The following is a 25,779-nucleotide window of genomic DNA, read 5'->3' as shown; positions in this document are numbered from 1 at the left end:
TGAACTCCCGCATGGACCCCGGACCTCGAGCCTGAGAAACTGCACGACACCAAGAAAGAGCAGCTGATGCAAGAATAGATCAACCAGCTTTTATTGTCAGAGATCAAACTGCACAGAAGTCACACACAGCATCACACCTCCTTTAACTGCCAACTAGAGCTTAACCTTTTACATACATGTTGCCACAGTAAAACTAAAGTCAGCAGCAGCAGTTTTACAGTGTGATGATTTCCTTCAGAATCAAGGTAGCAGGAAACTCAGCCATCCGAATTGTGATAAAACAGTTAAAAGCAAACAAAACTAATTCACATATTATTTATGAGCTTGCACTTTTGTCAGATTATATTAAAAAAAAAAGTTAGTTCAGAGAAATGTTGGGAGATCATTGCCTTTTACACATAGAATACTCGTATTCTAAACCAGTTATGAGCTCAAGTCAAGCACATCTAAACTTCAGCTTCAGTAAACCAACTTCTTTGCATTCTTGAGCAACACATAGTCCACCTGTTCTGATTGTACAAAAAGAACAATTGACTCTAGAGTCTGAAATTAGCTGCGTATCTGTAAAAGCATAAAAATTATTCTTACAAATAACTTAAGAAGAATTCATCATTTATTCAATTCAGAGACCATATCAGTGGAGTTGCATGTTGGCTAAGAAATCATCTTTAAACGAGATTTAGCTACAGTATTAAATGTTATGCACCACCAAACACTGACTCTAAGTGGGGCCATTCTCCTTTTCATGTCAGCCACAATAGCTCACAACCCCTTCTCAACGAGAGCGCCAGAAAACACTTTTTTTTCTTAACGTAAAAATATTTTATTCAGTGTTTATAACAGTTTAAATTACTCTATCCATTTGTTGTCGAGAGGTAGATACCTCTGCAGATAATTTGTCTCCTGGCAAAAAGGTGAACACACATTTAATCATCAGAGAAAATAGGTGCAAACTCAACAGCAGGTGTTGGGCAAGCGGGCTGTCTGCGACGTGCCAAACAGCAAAGAGAGAAGAGACCTCTCTGGATAATTTGGCTCTCGATAAAAAAATAAACTATGAACACTTTAGGAATTATAAACAGGAGAAGTTACAGCTGGCTGCAATCTGCAATCCTCACCACTAGCTTACACTAAATCTCCCTACATCCTCCGTACTGGACCTTTAAAATTATACTTACATGAGACACTCCAATGGGATGATCACGTGTCTGCTGGTTGTAAAAAAAAAAAAAAAAAGCAGCTGTCTGGTAGCATGTTGGCCTTGTCAGGAAGATGTTTTCATACTGTTAAAGAGCCTTTCTGCCCCTGATCAGTGTACTTGGTGAACTATGTACCAAAATATGCAAAATCACAGATATGGTCCTTTAATTAAGTCTCAATTTTTTTTCTAGCTCAAACTCTGAGTTGACTCAAACTCCCAGCTGTCTTTGCTTCAGCTGTCATCACTCCGACCAACTCTCTCCTTTATTTCTCTTTGGGCGCCATGTCGTCACCCCCCGACACATTGCCATCTTCATCCTCGTCATCAATCATCCCCTTCAGGTAGGAGCGTTTGAACTCTTGAAACTCCATCTCCTCCTCCATCTCACTGCAGACGACACAGAAAGATGACAGCAGTGTTAGAGAGGAACTGCAAGCATTTACTGTCACAAACAATTTACAAGAAATTTATCACATGTAGGGAGTACAGAAAGGATCAGATAATACTGAAAACAGACTTGCACTTCACTGAGACCGACATGAGGCAAACTTTAACTGAGCTTTGACTCGTCATCTGCATGATTAAATCATTCACTGCACACAACTATATTTTATAATTTCAAGAAGTTATTGCAATGTCCAGATTCAACAAGTAAAAAGCAAACATGGTGAAAATCATCTCAAAAGACCTTATACATTAGTTTATAAGTATTTTCCCTGTTGAGTCTTCTCAGGACTGTGTGGGCTTGAAGACATTCTCACTCTCATGTTGCACCTGCTTAGATGCAAGGATGTACATTTTTAATCCTTCAGCATCAACATTCATGTTTCACCTAGCTGAGACAAGTGTGAGAAAAAAAATCTGCAAAGTCAGAGATCTATTTCAGGCACCAGTGGTTCCAGAAGTCATTTTTCCCCACTCACGGCTGGAGCTCCTTCACAGCAGCAGTTAAACCAGAACAAGTTCGAAAATATCTGGTTCTTTAATCAAAAGTAAAAAGACCTAAAAGGGCCTGTGGGCACAAAACCAAAGATATGCTAAAACAGAAAATACTGCATTACAAGCTGTGCAAATGGTACGAAACGCTACACACTTCCTGTCTCCTAAGTGGGCGTGGTTGTCTCTCCCACACATACCCCTACTTTGTTTGGAAGGGTAGTTCATGTTGTACGGATGTGGATCAGATTCAAAACAATATGACACAATATACAGTACAAATTTAATGTTTGTTCCTTATTTTGCTAGCTTAATGTCTGTTAGAACACCTCAGATCTCCCAAGAGTGTGCTGCTAAAACAGGCATGTCTCAAAGTTAATTTGCTCCTGATTTGTCTGTATGAAAAAAATGCCATTTTAGTGTCAAAATGTCTGGAAGGATTGGGGCTTGAGAAATGGATACAATATTTACTTTGGTGACTATGGGGCGGTCATCATCTGTACTCACATTCACTTTTCCCCACTGGAGGGAATAGACTCAAGACTGCTGTCAGTCTCCTAAAGGGGTGGGGCAGTGGTGAAACCCACACATGCACATGCAGGAAATGAATTTAATGTGGGCCGTCTTGGTTTAGTCTGTCTCTAGTAACACTTTGACTTCCACTGCCAAGATGCATGTATGCAAAGCTTGCTGTCATGTGTGCCGCTCACGGTGGGTCAAAGCTAAAGATTTAAATGTTGAGAAAAACATAAATAAAGTCTGCAGCTGAAATGAATTCACTTTCAGATTTTTTTTTTTTTTTTTATGAATGAAACAACAACAGCACCGATGTGTTGAACATTCGGAAATCACTACTGCTGTGATTCACACACTTGACTGAGAAAAGCAGCTGAGGCTCGTCAAACATGAAACAAAACATGATTTCTTGGGGGTTATCCAGGAGAGCCACATGTTTCTTTGTTTTGTAATATCAAGTCTGCAGTTTGAAGGAAGTCTTTAAAATAGAAACACAGCATTCAGAAAAACACTTCTGGGACCAGCGAGTCCTTCGACTTTGCAAATAAGGAGACGCACTGACTCCAGTGATTTCATGTCATTTTCTGTAAATCTACGTCCAAGGTCTACTGAACCAGAACAACTGAAAACACGCATGGGTGTCAGCATCTTAAATCTTTTCCTCTTAGCAGTCTGAACTTTTATTGAAACTGATAAAATATAAAAACTAGAATTATCACTTTGCTGTTGTATGCCTCTGAGAACCAGTCAGTTACAGTCTCCATCCATGTCAGTGAAAACATGGATGCTTCACACACAGAAGATCTATACAATCAGCACAGTTTCAAGATTAGAGTTACCAATTCAGTATCTGACCAAATGTCTCCCCTTCTGTTCCTGAGACATAAAAAGTGTCTGGGTTTTTTTTGTGGAACATCACATTGAAGTCACTTCATCACATCATTTTATCCTGTTAGAGATCTGTGTGAAGTTGTGTCATAATTCACATATGACTTGAGATATCATGTTCAAGAGAATGAGACAGATGCAAGGTCACAGTGACCTTTGACGACCTTTGACATCTGACCACCAATTTCCAATCAGTTCATGGTTTAGTCCAAGTGGACATTTGTTCCAAATTTTAAAAAAAATCCCTCAAGGTGTTCTTGAGATATCGTGTTCCCAAGAACGGGAGGGACAGACAACCCTGAAAACATAATGCCTGTGTGAAGGCATAAAAGAGGGTGCGAAGAAACAGGAAAACAAAGAACACGAAAGATGACACTGCTGATGAAGATACAGGGATATAAACAGGATCCAATGGAGAGATGGCCTGGAAATAAAAGCTGATGAGGTGATGAAAGATCCTGAAACATGATCATCAGGGCTTGAAGCAAGAAAAAATCCTGTGCCTGAAATTTTTTTGGAGAGCATGAAGGGGGGGGGGGGGGGGGGGTCTGGGGGCACAGACTGTGAAAAGGCCCGCCCTACTCTGCCTCTGATTGGATAGAACTCCTTATTTACCTTGAGTAATGTGATACTTAGTAGTTGGTAAGACTGGAAAATATTCCTGCAGCAGAATATTCCTGCGCCGGAAATCAGGCACCATGCCAGATTTCCGGCCCTGGATCATGTCGCCAGGCCGCCATTGTAAATAAGAAATTGTTCTTAATGACTTGCCTGGTTAAATAAAAGTTAAAAAAAATAAAATAAAAATGTCCTGAGTGAACTGGATAGACGGAGGACATTTACACCAAACATCACAATAAACACAACAATATTCATCTTCAGGCACAATAAGAAGACCTGCTGTCTGATTTAAACAGTCCTGTTCATCCTAACTCAGAGGGACTGACGCTTATTTTAGAGAAAAACAAGACTATTAAAATAAATAAATAAATAAATAAATAATTCACTGTATTTCTTTTGTTTTGCGTGGAAAACTGTCTTACCTCTCCTTCACTGTTGGCAGCAATAAGAAAAGACAAACAGGAAGGTTAAGTTGGTCGACATTCTTTCAGCTGACCTTGAAAATCCTCTATGAACACTTCTATATACACGATTAACTGCATCCACTATTTAGTTGTTATGGAGTTAATAATACCTTTAACTACATGTAGATGCTTTTGGTAGACTCACATGTAATCAACAAAGAACCATACAGCTGCTATAAAACACACACACAGAGTGAAATGTCTGTTTCCTTACCTGCATCAGGTTTAGGATGCATCAGTTTGAAGGGAACCTCTAGGCCGACCTCGCTGCAAAACAACCAAACAAAAAATCTCACTGCAGCTGTGTTAATGAATTAATACACAGTACATGATGTCAACAAAATGTTATCAAAGAGTTAAAGGTAATAAATACATGCTATGCTGAATAAAGAGTATCAGAAGCTTTAAATTAATAACATGTTACTATCCCAAATATTAAATTATATATATTATTATTTAATAATAATGATGCATTTTTACTAAGGGTGCACCTCAAGGACATCTTACAAGACAGATTTAAACATGCAGCAGAGGCGGAGGAAGCTTTAGACACTGGAAAACATCACTGATAAAGATTTCCATGATAACTACTTGCAAGAGAGAAAAGCAGACTTCTATTTTCTCAAAGGCAGAAAAAAGTGAGTCATTAACGCCGATCTACATGCTGTTGTTCTCTTACAGTCTACTACTCTACTAACTACTACTGATGAAAATAAGTAAACATGAACTTACCTTGATCCCATCATCCTGTGAGCGCAGCAGTGACAATAATTGGGACAAATACAAAAAAAAAAAAAAAGTTGAAGGTTTTGATTTGAACACTGCACACCAACAGCAAACATTTGGAAGACGTCACAGTCTGCAGGCGGTGGGTTCAAGTCGACCCAAAAATGTTCACACAAGATACCACAACTCCATAAATAATTTTAGGGACTAGGACAGACAGACAACCCCGAAAATATAATGCCTGTGTGGAGGCATAGAAAGGGGGTGCGAAGAAACAGAAAAGGAAAACGAACACTAAAGATGACACCGCTGATGAAGACACAGAGATATAAACAGGATCTAATGGGAGGGATGAAGGCCTGAAAATAAAAACTGATGAAGTGATAAAAGATCCTGAAACATTATCTTGTCCCTGAGTGAACTGGAAGGACGGAGAACATTTACACCAAACGTCACAATAAACAATATTCATCTTCAGGCACAATAAGACGACCTTGTTAATAATAATTTTAGTTTAACCTCCAGTAACTGACTGTGCGCAGCAGTCTGTAATGTCAGTCCAATATTCTCTCTCTTTCAGCTCGGTTTTTGGTCTCCACCAGCTCCTAAGGGAAATATCTGTCTCTTTGACTGCTAAATGCTCTGCTATGTTCACCAGGTTGTTTCTAACTGTGTCTGTTTGCTGCTGATCGTTCACTACCAGAGACACCCGACATATGGTTACAGCAAAAGCTGTGATTTCAAGATTTCAGCAGATCCATCTCAGAGTGGAATACAATGAACTCAAGATTGTTATCACAAAGTGAGTAGGTGCTGTATAAATCATATGGTGCCTTGGGTTTATTTCTATTTTTTTGGCATAAAAAAAGAATTTGAAAAACTAGAATCACCGCCTCGCGGTTGTATGACTGCCCTAACCCGTCAGGTTGCACTTATAGTTTATATCTATGTCTGTGAAAACATGGATGCTTCACGCCCATCTTCAACCAGGCAGCACAGAGGAGCCACGTTTGAGGAAAGTCCCTTAAGGCCTTCTTGAGATATTGCGTGAATGAGAAAGATACAAGGTCCCCCAAAATCGAACAATTTCATCCTTAATTCCAAGTTAACTTTTGTGCTAAATTTGAAGAAATTCCCTCTAGGCATTCTTGAGTTGTATTCGGCGCAGAGGCTTACAAAGCTTTTATGCTTGTGTGAGGTGAGAAAGTTGGTATAGCGATAAAAGCAAAATGCAGCAGAGTGCAATGGAAACAAACTGAGTGAATAAATTAAGACGTACATAAAGCATGTGACTTAAACTGAAGAGCTGACAACATCAGATCTGTTTAGAACAATGAGACTTTAACCTTCCTCACATTAATGTATTAAAAGACAGAAATCTCTTATTTTGTCTTTAATAAAGAACTTGTATTTTTAAATTGTACTCTATTTAAAGCATCTTTGAGGACACTGAAAAGCACTATGTAAGTGTGATTTATTATTATATTTTTTTCCCCCAGCATTTGAGGTTTGACTGGAGCCCTTAATGACATCATTTCATTGCACTCTTTTAAAATAAAAGAACTGAACCTGGCACCATTTTGTCATGTGAGTGGACCTTTTTCACAGCAGACATTTTGACTTGTCATAGCAGGTGAAACTGATAATATTAACGATGGTTCAATTCTATGTAAGCTATTCAGTTAAGCCAGCATACACAATACCAGAGCATCTCCTAAATGGAATGCAGCATCCAAAAATAGGCCTTTTCCAAATTGTAAACATGGTTTTTGTCCCCAGTTGGACACGCCATCCCCAACTAACTAGTCTTTAGTCTGTAATGTGTCCCATGGGTAGCCTGAGTCATAACATCCCACACAAACACACACAAAAGGGGAAGACTGACCCTCCGACGATGAGCTTCACCATGACTCTGTACGACACCATGATCCCCATAACTTCTTTCAGCACACCTTCCTTGATACTGAAAGAGAAGAAGAAGATCATTTAAATTATTCAATCTAGTAAAGACACGTTCACCTCCTGACTGAGCTGTCACTTCGTTAGAAGAGGTGGGCTGTGTGAGTGTTTGCTTACATGCTGGATGATGCCAGGTTGGTGTCCTCATGCTTCAGTTTGCCATCCAGAGCGATGCCCCTCCTCTCTCTGTTGTTGGCCAGCACGGGCAGCAGCTTGTAGACTTTCTGCAGGGTCGCTCCAGGAGACACCGAGTCTCTGAGACGTCAAGACACAGATGCACAATGAGCTTTAGGAAATAACTTATGATACACTGATTTAACACAGAGCATCCAAATCTTAAATGTCCTCCCACTCACTTTCAGATTGTGAAACTCTGCTCAGTTCACAGTTGAATTAAGAACAGCAGTGAAGACGTGAGGAAGGTTGAAGATTTAGGAAAGCTTAATTTGGACATGTAGTATGATCTCTGCCAGGTGAAAGCCTGGAGGGGACGAAGCATTTGGTTGTGTTTGTGAGAGTGTGTATCCTTCTATCTGCAGCGTATCTGGCTGGATCCACCAGCCTCATATTTTGTGTGCACATGTATGACTGTATGCTTAAAGGAGCAATAAGCGAAATTCATCATTTCTAGATTGAAGGAATTAAAAAATTGCTATGTGAAGAACTAGAGGTGTAATTTCATCTGGAGTATAGCATGACCTCACACACCCTCTCTCTGTGTTGATCTCCAGCCCCTTGTTTACAAGCCGGTCCGGCTGCGCATTCATGTGAATGGGTCAGGCGTTACGGTTGTGTTAGGTGAGTAGCCCAGCAGCCCAGCTAACATTTGCAATTAGCATTGTAAAATGTAGCCCGGTGGGCAGCCTGGCGGGCTGTGTTTAGCTATTCCCCTGCTTACTTCAATGATGATGGTCCCTGTAATAAATGTAATATATTTGCTGAGATGGAGGCGAGGCTCAGTGACTAGAAGAGCTGGTAGAAGCGCTCCATAGCTGTAAGTTACTCAAGTAGCCATAGTAGCTCTAGTGCTAACTCCAGGAGCTGACGCTAACGTCCCTACTCTTAAGAGTAGGGACGTTAGCGTGGCAGCCGACTAGTGCTAACTCTAACAGGAAAGCAATGAAATAGCTAAAGAGAGAGAGGGGGGGTGGAGAGCAGAGGTAGAGGGAGGAGTGGTTCATGACACACTTTGTTTTGGTCTACAGGCAGTGCACAACAGCGAACCTAGCGGTGAAACGATTTCGCTTTTTGCCCCTTGAAGGACCACTCATAGTTGCTGAGATTTGTAATTTTTGAAAAACCTGTTTCACTGACCATTTTATACTGTCACTGACTCCTGACTCCACTTAACCAGTCAGTGGGGGCCGCAAGTTCTCTCTGAGCCTCATCACTGCTACAAACTCTCCCTTCACACTTAAAAAGGCACAAACCTCCATCTGTTCAAACTCGTATTTATTTCTTAAAACTTCAAACTTGTCTTGATTATTGTGACTGTTAAAGTTATATTTCCTGATCTTCTGTCTCACTTGATCTGTATCTGCAGATTATTAATGCTGTGGTAGCAGAGACTTTTATTTGTTGGTTTGACATGAGGTTTATAAGACCAGAGAGCTGTCATGAAATAAATCTTTTCCTTTTTTTGAGTGAAAGCTTTAATGTCTACATGACGTCACTGACTTAGTTTTTCTTTTCATTATGAACAAATGGAAATACTAATTTAGTCTTAATTTAGATTTAAAGATACAGTGGGGTCCAAAAGTCAGACGAAGAGTCAGAAGAGTCAAAACCAAAATTTTATGGCATTGACCAACTTAACTCCTTTGGAGAAAAAGTAGCCCTTCTATTGGAGCACAAGTTTAGATGACATTCGACAGAACTAAAGTGGGATTCATACGTCTGTATTGAATCAACACCGTGCATACAGCATACCCAAGGCCAGAGTCTGATGTGCACCTCCCCAGAAATGTAACTACATGTTGCTGCAATGCAGACCCCCTGTTTATTTTTGTAAGCTGACAACAAAACTTTTATTTACTTTCATTTCACAGGTCTGAAACAATAAATCGTAAAGCACGTTAAACCCCCACACAATAGCATTTAAAGTCTTGTGTGTGATTTACCCTGGCTTCATAAGAGTAGAGGAAACTCTGCAAGCCACTACTATACTGAACCCCCAATTGCTGAGCGAACGTGAAGTCTGTATGGTAGCCTCAGCCACCAATGTGTGAATGGGTGTGTGAGAGAGTACATGTGACATGTAGTGTTAAGGAAAGGTAAAGTAAAGTAAAGGAAAGGAAAGGTATACTTTATCACCCCTCATTGAAATTTGTTTTGGACTAAAAGCTGCTGCACCATACAGCACACACACAAAAACACATGTTGACATCATAAATTGGAACACTTGGCGCTGACGTGCCCAAATACACTAATTCCATGTATAACAAAGTGCTAAAAAATAATTACGCTCTTGACGTGGTCAGAGCGGAGGACTGAAAAGGCGCGAGTCCAGTCCATTTACGATAAAGATCAAAGGAGTCCTGACTGTCATGGACTTTCCTACACAGTCACTGACATCATCTACGACAACCACTCAGTGGCATGACATGAAGCTCTTTGGATCTTTGTCAATGCCATCTGTTGTCATGCAAAGCAAACGGGGCAAATACCAAATGCTGAGATACTCCGACATTCATATACACTGCTGAAAGATTCCTCTTTGCACTCAAATTGTTAAGCTGATATCATCATTTGTAATTTTAAAAAATAGTGTTACATTCGAAACAAATGCAAAACAGAAGTATCTTGGCTACTGGTCTCAGACTATGTGATAATGAAAACTCTTAATTATAATTTGTGTACAATTTAGTGTGAGCTGTGTGTTACCCAGGTTCCTCGATGGCCACAGATTTGACGTAGCTGTCATTGGAGTACAACACCACCGTAGCCACCTGATCCACTGAGGAGGACGAGAGAAGAAGAAAAATGACTTGGAGGCTACATTTAAACTTACTCATGCAACAAAGGTCCAACATGCAGACAGTCAATAACACTTCTCTATATTACAGTGTGGGCATATTTTAGTTAATGAACATCCCTTCTCTCACAATGAAAACATGAGCGACCGTATTTACCAGAGACGATGATGTTCTTGATGTTTTTGTTGGAGTTGTTTGTGATGCTGACGTGCACATTGACAACTTCACCATGGTAGTACATCTGGAAACAAGACGCAGGGTGAGAAAACTAACCCTAACATCAGGGAGGCATAATCTTGGTTGTCATATTGTTGATATCTCTCAGATTTCAGATCATATTCCTGCGAGAACATGTCCAGCTGTGTCTAAGAGACTGGCGCTAAAATAAGGCAATTCAGACAGAAGTGAAATTCAGGTGTTTCAGCAGAGGTGTGACGAGTTCTACGAGTACAACGTGCACCAACCATGGAGAATTCCATCCACTGAGACTTCAGATTCTGCAGCTGATTTTGAAAAAGTACTCCTGCATGTACTGAAAGAAATACATTCACTGCATTGTGTTTTGTGCTACAGATACATGTGAAGCTACGAACCTCTTTGTCCAGACTGGCCTTGACAAGCAGCGGTTTATCCGACATGACAAAGTCCCTGGTGGTTTCAACAGAGGGCGCCACTCCCTCGTTCTCTGGAGCGTATTGGACCTTCCTGATCATCAGCTTAACTGTGCTCCTGTTGGACAAAGAAATATTAAAACATACAAAGTCCGTACTGACTTGGAGCTGTTTTAGTGTCATGAATAAATGGATATAAATTCTGGACAGATCAGCTGGACTCACCGTTTGCGAATTTTAGCGTCCTGGCTCTCAGCGCTGAACGCTTTGATCTCAAACTCCACAGCACATTGCTACAGAAGAAGAGAAAAGAGGCGTCACCATCCCATGGTGAGCAGTAAATAATTATACAGGCGGGCTGCTAGGCCAACATGAACCCCCACCAGGCCAAAAAAATCTTTTTTTATGAGTCCATAAACAAGGCAGGTGTCTGTAATTTGTTCACATCTGTAATAACAGCAGTCAGTGGAATGAATGTTAGCTAAACTGCTACAGACAGTTAAACAGGTGAAGTGAAGATAACCCTGTCGATAGGTTACCAGTTACAAACAGACTCAGTAGGCCCTGTGCTGCATGTCATCCCCCCTTTTCCCCACGTCTATTTGAGCTGTTCTATGAACAAAAGGCAAACAATGCCCCAACAAAAATCTTTAATAAATAAATAAATAAATCAGTGATGATGATTTTTGCCGTCACTGTTTCTGTAAAGTTTGCCTGGTGTTCTTCACCTCTGTTTTGGAGGTAGGAAATAAAGTGACAGGCGAACCAGCCTTGAGGTCACATTTATTCCTTTTAAGCAAGAGCTTTGTGGTATGTTAAGAGTGTTTCATGTGTTCACTTAATCAGGACTGATTCGATCCCCTAGTTGGGCTCTTACCTTGCCGACATCATGAGGTGCTGGCTGGAGAGCCACTGAGCAAGGCAGGTTGTCAGGAAACTGAGAAGACAAAAAGACAGGGGTCAATCAATCAGTCAGCCTTTACTCAGATAGTGCTGTTTGTGCAAACACACGCGATGAAATAGACTTTACCTTAAAAGCAAGATAAAAACAGATCTAGTAAAATAAATAGTTAAATACATATAACAAGCAATAAATTAATAACTAAGAAAATCAAGCCCCAAAATTAAGCCCCAGTCAGACTGGATGAATGCATCCATTAGAGGTGGGGTGATTTTAATAGTATTACTTGCTCTGGTCAGTAAATTTAATCCTGCCAGTATGTGGGTCATTTTCATCCCCACCCCATTAATAATCACAGCCACTACTGCCTCCTGTTTTTCTGTCAACTTGCTGCTTAACCTGACATTTAAGTCCTGTCCATGTATTTTAAACTGGATCTCTGAGTTTTTTCTTCTACTTCTTTTCTTTTTTTGTATCAGCTCAGTGGAAATTTAACTTTTGTGTGATCTAAATCTATTTTAAAAAGTCAACCAGTTGTTTAGACTGAAAACTGTTTACCATACTTTATTTTTTCCAGTCTGAGAACATTAACACACACATTACTCGAATTCTAATGTGGTCTAGAGCTGAGACACAGCTCCAGAGTTTGTCAGTTTTGTGACACACAGTCAGTGGTTACATCGTATAAAGTGAAACTCCATCTTTTCTTTTGTTGCTTTCTCTCTTCAACTGATTTGAAAGCACCAAAATCCACAAACTGCAATTTGAGTACAGAGTTGAGTACATTTCCCTGCTGATGATTGTTTAGTTTCATAACAGTAACATATTAAATGCAGGACTATAACCTGTCTTTGAAGTATGTCACTGTGCTGTTTCCTCTGTCTTCTTCCTGACAGTGCAGCTGTTATAAAAGCACCTTCATGCAGCCTGGGGGTCTCTAATCAGCGATCACTCCTCACCTCAAAGAAGAACGGGTAGGCGTTGTCTCCCAGCTTACGCAGCAGCTTGGCCTGCATCCTGGTGTGGATTCCCTTCTCGCGGTCCTGCAGAGGCGGGTACACCTGGCGAGTTGACAGGTACAGCTCCCTGCGAAAGGCGATTCCCATCACATCCATGTCATCCCTGCCGTACCGGAAAGTACAGGACAGGGTGACGAACACTGGGGGGCAGAGGACAAACACTGTCACTGTGATGATCAGGTGTCCCTTTAAAGTCATTAGTTAGGGTACAAATATGACACAGCAGTGTATTTAGTGATGGAATGTCATGGAACCACCAGTATGATTTACAAATAAAGAGAAAACTGAGAGGAGGATGGCAGATGAGTTTCTTGTATTTTAACTTTTTAACACCAGAAGGACATGTCAGTACCAGCTCATTTTGTGTGATTTTGTTCAATCCCCCAAATATTTACTTCAAGCTCATGGAGATCTCAAAGTTTTAAAGATATGAGCTGAGCTGTGTTTTGGGATCATGTGTCAAAATGAACAAATACAGAGAACATATTTAGCTTCAGTGAGGATCTGGAACAAGATGATACAAACATGATGTGTAATGCTTCCAGGCACTGTGGAATAAAATTACAACCTCATGGCTACTTCAAGGGAAACAAAAGTTAATTTGAGAGACACTAAAAACATCCATAAAGGCTTCATGTCACTTCTCTTATCTGTGAAACTGGACTGTCAAATTTTTTTCAGCAGGAAACAGTGCTGTGGACAGAAGTGATCACACAAGTGTGAGGAAGAGAAACACAGGTGACGCCTGTGGACGTCTGAGCAGCTTCAAATGAAATAAGTCTCTCAAAATGTGTGGGAAAATGTGAGATGTAAACTGAGACCTGAGCCTGGACCAACATCTTGTGATACCACTGAGTGAGAAGTGTGTTTGGGTACTGACCTTTCCTCCCCTGCAGAGCCTCAGGATCAATGATGATGACGCCATCTAGTGGTGAAAAAAAAGTTCAGCGCTCTTAAGGCAACAAAAGTGGAAGTGTATTTTTAAACTGAGTTCAATCATTTTAATAACCAGGATAATCGGAATGTGTCCTACAACTAAAGACACTTTCTTTTCTGAGTGTGAGGAGTTGAGTTTCTGTCATTATTCAATCAATTTCAGCCCAAATCATCTGCCAGAAGGATTTCAACAGTAACATTTCTATTCTAAACTTCGGGTTTATGATGTCACACAGAAAACTACGCCGATCAGCAACATCATGGAAAATGTCACATGGGTAAAAGAAAAAAATATTGAAAAAAAAAAAAGATTTAAGAGATACTGAGATATCATCATTATTGAAAAACCTTCACTCTTAAAAAGTAAAACATGTCAAACACTTGTTCTCAGTCCCAACGGTCACACAAAGGCTTTAAAATAAAATACTAGCATCAGCCTGAAATGAACATTTCTGTCGATACGTGACTTGAATTATTTGAAACAGGTCAAACTTGCCCTGATTATGACTTCTGTCAAGATTGTCTCTGATGGATTTTACAATTCTGTTTGATAATGTTCCACAAACATAAATACAGCATGTTTCACATTAGGGCTGATGACGTAATCAACATCTTCGATTATGGTAATATGTCAAATGCAAGCTGTGTGTCAGCATGTCGCAATTAAGTAAGATGCACACTGTTAAAACATGGATTCCAACAGAGAGCAAGCTGCAGCTAAAAAAACCTTCACCCACAAAGTGGCAGTAGCTTATCACAGCAGTACAACTGTCATGCACGCACACTTGAAGCAAAGCATCCCAGAGACACATATATATGTGGATTATCATCATGCAGGATGTGTTTCTGTCAGTGGTATTCACTTAAACTTTCTGCTCTACTGCTAAAGTTACAGCATGCATCATCTAATGTCGTTATTTGGCTGTTTTATATTTTCTGATCATTTTAACAATAATGCATGAGTGAGAAGACAGCATTAACTAACACTACAGACTGTTGTTACAGAGTGTGACTGCTGTTACAGCCTTTAAATCTTTTCAGTTTTTATCCTTGTCCCACACTGATGCAAAAATGCATGTGCCAGTTATTACATAAAGTGCATATTACACCAGTGATGAAATAAAGCCATGTCCTAAAATCAAAGTTAAGTACTAGTTAAGTACTTAATCTGTGTCCAAGCAATCCAGTTGATTTGGAGGTCCAGTACTTTCTGATCAGACATCTGACACACAGGGCCTATTTCATTATTAATATTAATATTATCATAACACAGCAGCGACATGGGAATTAGACAAATTTTACAATATGCTGTTATTATGTTTGTAAGAGAAAAAGAATGAATAAAATGCTCTTAAATGAACAAGAGAAGTTTCTAATATTTATTCTGGAGGAAATTAAGTGTTATATTGAAAAATTGAGAGAAAAATACCTTTTTGAATAATCGATAAATTAATCATTAGATCAATCAACTCATTTAGAAAATAATCACTAGATTTATCAATAACAATAACGATGAGGTGCAGCCTTATTTAACACGAAACCCTTTTCTTATTTTGCCCCATGCATGTGAACATTGTGTTGTGTGCTTTGTATTTCATGTCTGTATCTGCCAGTGGGACGTCACTAAAATGTAAGCATAATAATATGTTGACTCCACTACAGGAGCGACGTGATGGTCTCTGCGATTGGGTGGAAAAAACATATATGCATATATCAGCATTGGCCAAAATGAGATGGAAAAAATTGCGGGCACTTTAGAGAACGGCAAAAATCTAACACTGTGCGTCCCTACTGTAATGCTCTATAAATGAGCAACATTAAAGTACAGAGACACTCTTGTGATCCCAGACACTCTGCATTTATCCAGTAAAATACACGAGACAAACGGACCAATTTGCTTTTAACAAAAAAACAAACAAAAAAACCACATTTTTTGGTGTCTCACTGGAAGTTTGTGGTGACTTTATCTGACTCACCCACAGAATACGTCTCACCGTCAATCATCAGATCTACACTGCGACGAAACACTGAGTGGCCCACACTTTTGATGCATCAGGAAGCAGACAGATAAATCTGACTGCAGATATAACCTCAATGGACAATACATCTGACGTGGCTGCTAGTTTACTGGCGGATGTTTGTTTATCGGTGGAAAAAACTCACCCACTGGATCCACAGAGTCAACGCGGTCGACAAAGTCTCTTCTGCCCATGTAGACTCCGACCTGAAGCAGGAGAGGAGAGAGTTTCAAATATCTGGCATTAATGACACTTTGCATCATGATGTCTGTGGATGAGCTCTCCATGACAGCACAGAGCTGGGACACTTTGGTTCACATAAAACAAAAGACAAATTAATTGGTATTAAAATAATTTGGTAACTTTGGAAAATTGCTGAGGTTAAATACTGTAATTTTTTATTTATTTTTTCTTTTCCACTTTTTTTTTTAATCAGTTGAATCACATTCTGTCTGTGAACACAGCGCACATGGAACATTTCAGTTTGAGTCACGGGGTGGATAACTAGCCAGTCAATACGATCAGAGCTGATCAGATCGATGGATGAGAGGAGCAGTAGCTAGAGGAGAGTGAATGCAAACTTTTAGACACAGCACAATGACCAGCTACCTTTCACTTTCACTGTGCCTGACAGTCTGCTTCTCCCTCAGTGCCCTGAGTACGCTCTGCACTCTGAGTGTGTGGTGCAATAAATAACCAAACAGTATATGTTCCAACAGCGCTCCCAACGAGTGTCCAAATCCAAAAAATATGAAATCAATATGTTGAGGCAGATGCTGATATCATGGCAGGCCTCGACAAATGAAACAATGTGTGGAAAACCCAGAGTTTACGAATTTCAGCTAACGTGATATTATTGGAAACATCAGAAATAATAGTTACAGTCCTGTTTTAAAAGTAATTACTTGCTTTTTTGAAAACGTACTACTTCACTGCTTGTTGGGTCATTACTGCAAAAGCTCATCTCAGTGAGTCTGCGACTTGCCGCAAGTCAGTTCGTCTATACAGAAGATGGCTGCCGCTTTGACCATCTTGCTATGTGATCTGTGTGGGAATGTCCCTTCAACTCTCATTTTATTTCGGTGTTTGTGGCTTTTAGTTCCACATTGTACAAAACAGCGAATGGTACTTGTCACCAGGTAGCTACAGGTATGACTATTAGCATCTATCCCTGTGTCCTCATCACCAGAGGAGTTTACTGTAAACTGAGCTGAACAGAGACTGCAGCAAACACCACAACTATCTGATACGTGGAAATACCTGACCCTCATTACAATACATTTATACAGAGCTATTTTTTTCCATTTAGAGTAATTAAAGCATTAAACATTAAGCAATTAGATATTCTGGACTGGCTTTAGACAAACAGACAGCTGAAATAATTACATGTACACAAGATAACCTTTCATGTGTTACTCAGAACGCTGCTGTAAGATGTAAACTTCATAACTACAGATTCTACTAACATCATTTTCTGAGAGTAAAAGACAGCTATTCAACATTTAAGGTCAAACATTTAGATATAATAAAACAAACATCTGAGCAGCAGTCACCTGTTATCTGACATAAAGCTGTCAAGCACACAGCTCAGCTCACGTTGTCGTGACTTTGCCTCGACCTCCTCAGGATCAGCACGCAGCTCAGCTGCTTTACAGAATTAAATTCAGTGAGATGGAAAATTTCACTGAAGGTCAAACATTTCCTGATCTACTGTATCTGATGCCAATAACTCGTCTACTACCAGACCAGCATGAGTAATAACTATTAAAAAAGCAATGTTTGAGAAAAAAGAACAGGTGGGTCATCAGGGGTTACCAGTCAATACCTGCAAGATTTCTTAAAAATAAATAAATAAAAAGCTTCACAAACTTAACCAGAGTTACGCAGATATGCATCTTAAAGGAATACTTGGATACTATATTCACAAAATGTCCACTTATGAATCACTTAGTCGTGCCTTGTCACCTTGATTCCATGAAGGAAACTTTATTTTTCAAGCATGCCTCAAAGTTCAAGTTCAAGTAAAGTGACATGTAAAAAATCAAAATGAAATGCTTGTGTTCAGTGGCACTCTTTGACTACACAAGCATCACAAATCTCCAGACAACAACAAGTAAATAACATGACCCACAATATACCGGACATACAATCTACACGCAGCAATGTGCAGTTCATATATGCAGCTGCTAAGGAACCTAACTGCCTGAGGGAAAAGCTATTTCTCAGACGGGTGGTGTGTGACTTAACGCTCCCTTAAAGTGATATTGATGGGAGGAGCAAGAACATGAGCAGAATGGCAGGCGTCCTTAATGATGTTTTGGGCTTTTGTTTTGCAACAAGTGGTGTAAATGTTAGGGCTGTACCTGACTCAGAATTATGTCATTAACATTAGTTTCTGCTGTTAAACAGAGATATTCAACTATTCTTTCCTTTTTTCCATGTAGAGTTTGACAGTTTGAGCAGGGTTCACTGGGACGTTCAGGTTGACAGTGACAATCACGTAACATAATAAACAAGCTGACTTTGCTTGTGACGGATTGGAAATGTGCAACAGCATTTTGTCTGACACTAAATATTAAACAAAAGCCAGAGACTGTATCGTATTAAGTCGCTGTGGGCTGTGAATTCACCACTTCTAAGCAGAAGAGAGAAGATAACATTATTTCAGGGCCTTGCGGGGCAAAACTTCTCCTCCTCTGCGCCACATTCACAAACGCCTGTATCAAAGGTGGTGTTATAGTGAGGAGCACTCACTCTGCAGCTCAATCTGGGGACTAAAATGTCCCCAGAAATACACTGAACAGCACACTGACTGGCAAAAAAAAAAAAAGTTCGACTTGCAGCAATCCCGGCTGACTCAGGGGTCTCCGATTAGTGCCAATGAGTTTCCCTGCTGTTGTTACAGTCCTTTGTAACCGTCTGCAGTCCTGAGCAGTCAGGTTGCCAAACCACACACTAATACTGCCCATCAGAACACTCTCGATGGTACAGCAATAAAAACTCACTAAAGTTTTGGTGCTCATACCAAACCTCTTGAGAGGTGATGCTGTAACAAAACATGAGACATTAGGGCTCCAATTTTGCAGACACTGAGATGGAGGTGGTATCTGACTCTGGGTTGGATGTTTAATGATATTATGCTCATTTTAAGAACAGCCATGAGTCAGTGTTGGACTGTGGACACCTCCAACACTACAAGCCACACGCAAAGATGCAGTCAGCTGTTTCACTCACCGACTTGTCTTTGCAAATCTTCTTGAAAACAACATTTTTTGGACTCATGTTGGTGCAGATTGAGGGCAGCGAGTCAGCAGCACCTGAAAGAAAGAAAGAGACAAAAATATTTGTAGGTGATTTCTTCATTGGCTCGTTCTTCTGTGTGAAATGATAAAACGGCAGGCGAACCTGAACTTAATAAAGAAGGTTCACATTTGGTTTTCACCTTTAGTCAAAGGCCTGCAACAAGGGCAGCAAAATACACCAGCATAAACTAAAGTCAGTAAATTGTCCATTATGTGACTTTAACTCAACACATTCAACAACCCATCGCACAACTTCATTAAAACTACACACACTTAACAACAAACAGCCCAGTTGATCTGAATCTGAGCCTTGAACCTGGGTGCAAAGAATATGACTACCAGAAGGAGGCGCTGATCCAACAGACACCAACACAGATAATCACACCTGCAACGCTCAAACATGAAAAGCTACATCCCACAGCAGAATCACTGACACATGGTGGCATCTGATTGGTTTGCATTTAAGTCCACACTTTGAGAAGCCAGATTTTGCTCTTGAATGAGCCATGTTACAGCTACGGCTCAGTGTGCAGGACCTTTAAGTTACCTCACCGTTAGATAAAACTTAATACTGAAGTAACTTTATTTTGTTCTCAAAGTTTCCAGAATCCTTAAATGCTCTTCAAACTGTGCACATTAAAAAAGATGTTTAACCCATTTCCCTGAGTTACACTGCACTTCTTTTTCCAACACTCACACAAAGATGGCGACTGGAAATAAGGGCTTTAACTAACAATTATTTTCACCCTTTATTATTTTCTGAATTAATTGATTAGTTTGGTCTATAAAATGTCAGAAAATGGTGAAAAATTGCCATCAGTGTTTCCCAAAGCCCTGGCTTATGTCCTCAAATGTATACTTTTGTACAGGGTGATGTTTCGGGCCACAGAGCTCTTCCTCACACTTCTGATAGGTGACAGAAAGTTGCCATCCTAAATAGCAATAGTGCTTATTTTTACAGCCTACGGTCACGTGACATGCCACACCTGTAGCCCATATTCATGATAAAAATAAACCAAGAAAAAAAACATAAATGTGCCTGTGTACCCCAATATAGTGCCAAAGCTACTTTTACACACATACATCAAACAACACATCTTGATATGTCACATTCACTGCTGATCAGTAGCAGAATTTATTATAGTGTGAGCAATGAATCAGAAGTCTGAGGGAGAGCCGTGTGGCTTGAAACGTCACTCTGTGACGTGTGTGTGTGCATGTGTATATTTTGAATTTTAGATTACCACTTACCTGTTCACATATCTGGCACTGTGCACATTTGGTTTTGTACCTTCTTGGTATTCTCGCCATTTTTAATTTCTGTGTTTGCCCTCTTTCTCACTTTGGACTGCAGCCAGTGATGGAATGTAACCAAGTGCTGTGTTTAAGTATGAATATGAAGTACTTGTACTTTACTTGAGTCTATTCTTTCTCTGCCACTTTAAACTTCTAGTAGAACCTCTATACTACTACTCTACAGAGGGAAATATTATACTGAGTGTTAGAGCGATATACCGGTTCCATAATATAAAAGCTGACAGTTATCATACCGTGTACATTTTCTTATTAACGATATTAAAAAAATGCAACTGGACAGAGAATCCCCCGATTATTTGAGTTATTTCCAAGGGGAGACTTTCTACACATATTTCCATCAACAAATGGTTTCAAGTTTCAACTGTAGTAACAAAACATTTGTTCCCCACAACAACCCTTGTTTTCATTCCTTTAAGGGTCACTCTGACTGACAACAATATATATTCTGTGATACCATGAAACTGCAGTATTATCTGAGACTGCTATCATATCGTTAGTTGCAACCCTTATTGTTTTATTTATTTTACTTTGTTGTCATTTAAACCGTTCATACAAGTAGAGCTGAAGAGATTAGACAAATAGCCAGTTAGCTGTTTGAGAGAAAAATGAATTGTCACATATTTGTTAAACATTACCGGGCATTTTCTAAATTATTTTGAATATTCTGAGTTGCCTTTTTCAGATTTTTCTGCAGTGGGTGCTTTTTTAATACTTTAAATACATGTTCCTGCTCATTTTCGTTACTTTTACTAAAGTAACTATTATATTGCAAGACTTTTCCGTGTAATTTTCACAGTGTGGTATTAGTACTTTTACTTGAGTAAAGGTTCTGAATACATTCTCCACCACTGCACAACAGTGGACCTTTTTCACAGCAGACATTTTGAGCAGGTAAAGCACAGGTGAGACTGATGACATCAACGACGGCTCAGTTCCATTAAGTGTCCCAGTAAGCTACTCCAGTGAGCCCGCATGAACAACACCACCAGGATCTCCTCTAAATGGAATGCAGCCATCACTAATACACCTATGCTCTCTGACTATGTGACAAAATGTCTGTTTTAACAAAGGTCAATTTCCACCAACCGCCACCGCACCCCCAAAACACTCAATGTGTTAGTTTCCAAGTGTATAAAAAAACAAATACGTTATTTTTCTTATACGTTGTCCGGTAACTTTGGTGGACATATCTGCAGTTTGGTCCAAATATTTACCCTGGTCTAAACCAACATTTACATGTAAATTTCCACACACTTTATCGCTCCACTTTTAACCTAAACTAACGTAATGTTAAATTATATTGAAGTGCGTGTAAAGTTATCATTTAAACGTTGGTTTCGACTCTAATAAACATTTTACAATTTTACGTTCATTAAAAACCAATTTTAAAGTATTACTCGCAGTTTGACAACAGCTTTAAGAATATATGGACGTGATTTAACGTCACCGTTGTGGTTCTCGTTGCTAATTTAACGCTAACGTTTACAACGTGAGCGAACCGGAGTGACGTTAGCTAAGTTAGCTTAACGAACGACGTGCTAAATCACGGATGAGGCTACAAGCTAGCTCGGTAGTAACACTCGACATTTGTTCAGTTTAAACTAACGTTAAGTTTATTAATTCTTGTAGGCTTTCGAGCTCCGTACCTGTAAACCTGGACCTCCAACACGTTTATCTCCGGGCGTCAACACCGACATCCTTAATCCAGAAACAGCGTTCCGCAGAGCCGCGTGACTCACAGCAGTTATCGCTGGTACTACTTTGTACCTAACAAATAGTCCCTATGAAAACTGTTACAAAAAATGTTTCAGTGATTGTTTTGAATAACAGGAGCACTGTTTTTGGGAATAGTTGCTGTCATTTAATTTTTTAAGTGTAATATTCAATTTATGTCAGCACCATAAATTGCCTTCCCTACCACTGTACTGGGGCGGAGGCAGAAATCTTAAACTATCCCACCTGTGTATCAATGGGCATGGTAATGGATGGTGCTTTGGCGCCCTCTAGTGGCGTAAAGATAAACTGCAGTATAGAATCAGAGGTGTAAAGTAACTAAATACTCCATTACATCTATCTGGACACTTAGATACTTTGCAGATTCATTTTAATGATACAGAATATAATCAACCCTTGAGTTATGATGTATGATTGTTGATTAAGATAAGACTTTAGAGTTTATTATTAAATTCATAAGCTACCCCGCAGTATAAAATGAGCTCCACCTTTACCTGCTGCAGCAGTGAAGTGGTGAACACATTAATGTATCAATAACTTTAATCCAGTGATATACTTTATGATAAAGACCACTTTGGGTTGTGGTACTTTAAGTTGATACTAATACTTTTGTACTTTTACTTAAGTAAAAATTTTTGATGATTTTTTTTTTTTGTAACAGTATTTCTGCACTGTACTTGTGTTTAAGTAAAATATCTGAGTACTTCTTTCACCACTGCAGAAAATGCATGCACTTATATTGATTCTTTAAAGAATAAAGTATGGGTTATTATCTTTAATTTTCTACCCAAAATTTTATATAATTTTTTAAAAATTCCAGCCCAACCCTAGAGGCACCATGGCACTGAGTAAACACACATATAACTGAAGTACATCTCAACAACAAGTGGACATTTTCTCTGTCACACCTCCATATTTTTGGTGGTTCTGAATATAAATATTGACAATTTTACGCTGTTGAGTTAATCGAGTTGAGATGACTGAGCGATCTAAACAGACATAACTCTGCTGAGCTTCTTAATCCTTTCAAAACCTTCTCAGATGTGTTTCACCTCTCCTCACTGAAAACCACACACACACACACTAATGTCATAAAATCTCCCTGGACTTCCTTTGACTGTTTTGGGATCAGCCAAGTTATCAGACTCCTTTTACAGAAAATCAGTGATGCACTTCACCGTATGTTCGAGCTTATAAAACAGTACTGGTACTGGTGTTTACAAAGTGGGAGGGCCTGCATTAACCTGCTTTGACCCTGTGTCCTCATATAAGGACACTTTTATCTGCCATCTAGTGGTAGAAAAAGCACAATAGTCAATGTAAAAACAAGATGGCAGCCATGTCTGCAAAGTCAGTCTGCTGCTGCTTTCAGCACAAAGGTGGACAAAACCTCATCAAATTATTCAACTGAAACTTGTTTATTTACGCTTAATAATATTTGTAGTTTAATGTGGCGTGCACATTTGACTAGTTCCAGTAATATTAAGAAGCTAAGACTATATTAAATAGGAACAGGATTTAAGGACATTAGGACTTAATTGTCGTCTCGTTTGAGGACATTGGGACTATGTTACTGTATTATTTCACACAGGCCAATCAGGTGTAACAGACTGTGCCTACAGATAAAAAGGACACTCCTAGCTTGGAGTATGGAGCAGAGAATATTCATACAGAGTTACAAAGCAAACAGTTCACAAGGCTTCTAGAGATGTTGCATTATTTGCAATTTTGTTTTTGCACAGCCGTTTTCAGACATTGAAATTAACAGTTATGAACAGTTTAAGCCTCCAACAGTGACCACTAACCCACAGAGGTACAGAACACTGAACAAATGTTGCTTTGTTTTTGCACAACAATTTTAGACTTTGTTACACACTTGTGACTATTAAAAAATAAATCCATCTCCAAACCTACTAATTGTTCAAAGACAATGCTCAGTTTTTTATACTTATCAGATCCTACTGATCCCAAATAGCTTGAAGAAATTAAAATGCACACCAAACAGACACTCGGTCTCAGGAAGCTAAAAAGGCAAATGTGTTTACTGCAAACCTTTTACAGCTTAAAATATTAAACTTAAAATATAAAAGTAAAAGAAAAAAACTATAAACTTCTGTCAAACTGTGTGCCTACACATGGATATCAATATTGTATTAATTTATCTCCAAAAGATAAAGCAAAACATTTCTGTCCAATCTGTCAAATCAGGTCAGTTTTGTTAATATCACCCAGAGTCACAGATTTATCTCAGATGGCATCACAATACAAACAACAAACAACATTGTTTGTCCTCTGACCCTCCATCTGGATAAAGAATTTCTCTCATTTTAAGGCTTTGAGTCATAGAAATCATATTTTCCTTAAATAAGTCAACGAAGATAAAATCAAACCACAATGAAGTTCCCCCACAGATTTCTACGTGTTCGTCACGTCAGAGGAGTTCATGTGAGACTCTCAGGATGAAAACAAACAGTCAGAAGGACTGAATAAATGTCAGCGTGAAGATGTATGTGAGGATCAGAGAGACTCACCTGTGTTGCAGCAGTGGAAGGTGTGATGTTGGATCAGAGGGGGAGACGATGCTCGGTCTGAGAGGCTCTATATGTAAACACCTGCTGTCCGTCACAGCCTCCCTCAGCCAATCAGGTGACCAGGCTGTGAACTTTGACCAACCCTGTGTACCCTCCTCCTCCTCCACCAACCACAACATCCAGACAGACAGACAGACGGACAGAAGACAGACTTCCTGTGAATGAGCCGACTGAGAGGATTGAAGCTGGTTCCCCCTCAGTCAGCACAACAGAGTCAGATTAGAGACAGAGAGGGCGGACATGGAAAACACACAACTACATTCAAACATGAGCGCATGAACATACGAAACGTTCTGCAAAAGAAATGGCAAAAAGAGTTTTTTTATTTCCTAGAGGCAATAATAATAATAATAATAATAATAATTATGACTTTTTTGTATTTCAATTTTTCATTTCTAAGCTCCTTGGGGCGATAATAATAACAACAATAACTGATCTTTTTGGGGGGAATTTCCTTTTTTTGTTTGTTTTTTATTTCCTTGGGCAATAATAACAAAATAATTATTTTTGTATTTCTATTTCTATTTTTTTTATTTCATTGGGGCACAAATTATAACAATAATTATGTATTTTTTGTACTTCTATCTTTATTTTTTTTATTTCCTTAGGGACATAAAAATAATTATAACAATAATAACGATTTTCTTTTTTGTATTTCTTTTTTTAATTCTTTGGGGCACTAACAATAATAATAATAATTGTGTATTTTTTTGTACTTCTATTTTTATTTTTGAATTTTCATTAGGGACATAAAAATAATTATAACAATAATAAGGATTTTTCTTTTTTGTATTTTTAAGTTTTTTTAAGTTTTTTAAGTTTTTTATTTCCCTTGGGCAATAATAACAAAAATAAATATGTTTTTTTTTTTTATTTCATTGGGGCACAAATTATAACAATAATTATGTATTTTTTGTACTTCTATTTTTTTTATTTCCTTAGGGACATAAAAATAATTACAACAATAATAAGGATTTTCTTTTTAGTAGTTTTATTTTCAATTGTTTTTATCTACTTGGGGCGATAATAATATCAATAATAATGATTTATTTTGTATTTCTTTT

At 38.9% G+C, this 25,779-nt stretch overlaps 1 protein-coding gene across 3 annotated transcripts; it reads right to left on the bottom strand.

Annotated features, from left to right (window-relative positions):
* Positions 1 to 30: 30 nt before the first annotated feature.
* On the bottom strand, positions 31 to 24,944 carry saga (S-antigen; retina and pineal gland (arrestin) a). 3 transcript variants are annotated; one of them, XM_033650002.2, is made up of 16 exons: positions 24,656 to 24,944; positions 19,006 to 19,088; positions 15,917 to 15,977; positions 13,698 to 13,742; positions 12,758 to 12,957; positions 11,775 to 11,834; positions 11,123 to 11,190; positions 10,880 to 11,015; positions 10,443 to 10,527; positions 10,195 to 10,267; positions 7,429 to 7,566; positions 7,238 to 7,315; positions 5,359 to 5,373; positions 4,841 to 4,893; positions 4,585 to 4,594; positions 31 to 1,588 (listed from the first exon to the last, which is right to left on the bottom strand). In XM_033650002.2, exons 2-16 carry the CDS (start codon positions 19,051 to 19,053, stop codon positions 1,465 to 1,467), a joined length of 1,194 nt encoding a protein of 397 aa, XP_033505893.1. In that variant the 5' UTR covers positions 19,054 to 19,088; positions 24,656 to 24,944; the 3' UTR covers positions 31 to 1,464. The 3 variants fall into 3 exon arrangements, with proteins under 3 accessions (XP_033505893.1, XP_033505894.1, XP_078028924.1); XM_033650003.2 differs by lacking the exon at positions 4,585 to 4,594; XM_078172798.1 differs by lacking the exons at positions 4,585 to 4,594; positions 24,656 to 24,944 and adding an exon at positions 22,037 to 22,145.
* Between the last annotated feature and the right edge of the window lie 835 nt (positions 24,945 to 25,779).

Source organism: Epinephelus lanceolatus, chromosome 12 (assembly GCF_041903045.1).
Source record: "Epinephelus lanceolatus isolate andai-2023 chromosome 12, ASM4190304v1, whole genome shotgun sequence".
Classification (NCBI taxonomy): Eukaryota; Metazoa; Chordata; class Actinopteri; order Perciformes; family Serranidae; genus Epinephelus; species Epinephelus lanceolatus.
The sequence above is the reverse complement of the archived record's forward strand: the minus strand, read 5'-3'. Positions and strand labels throughout refer to the sequence as shown.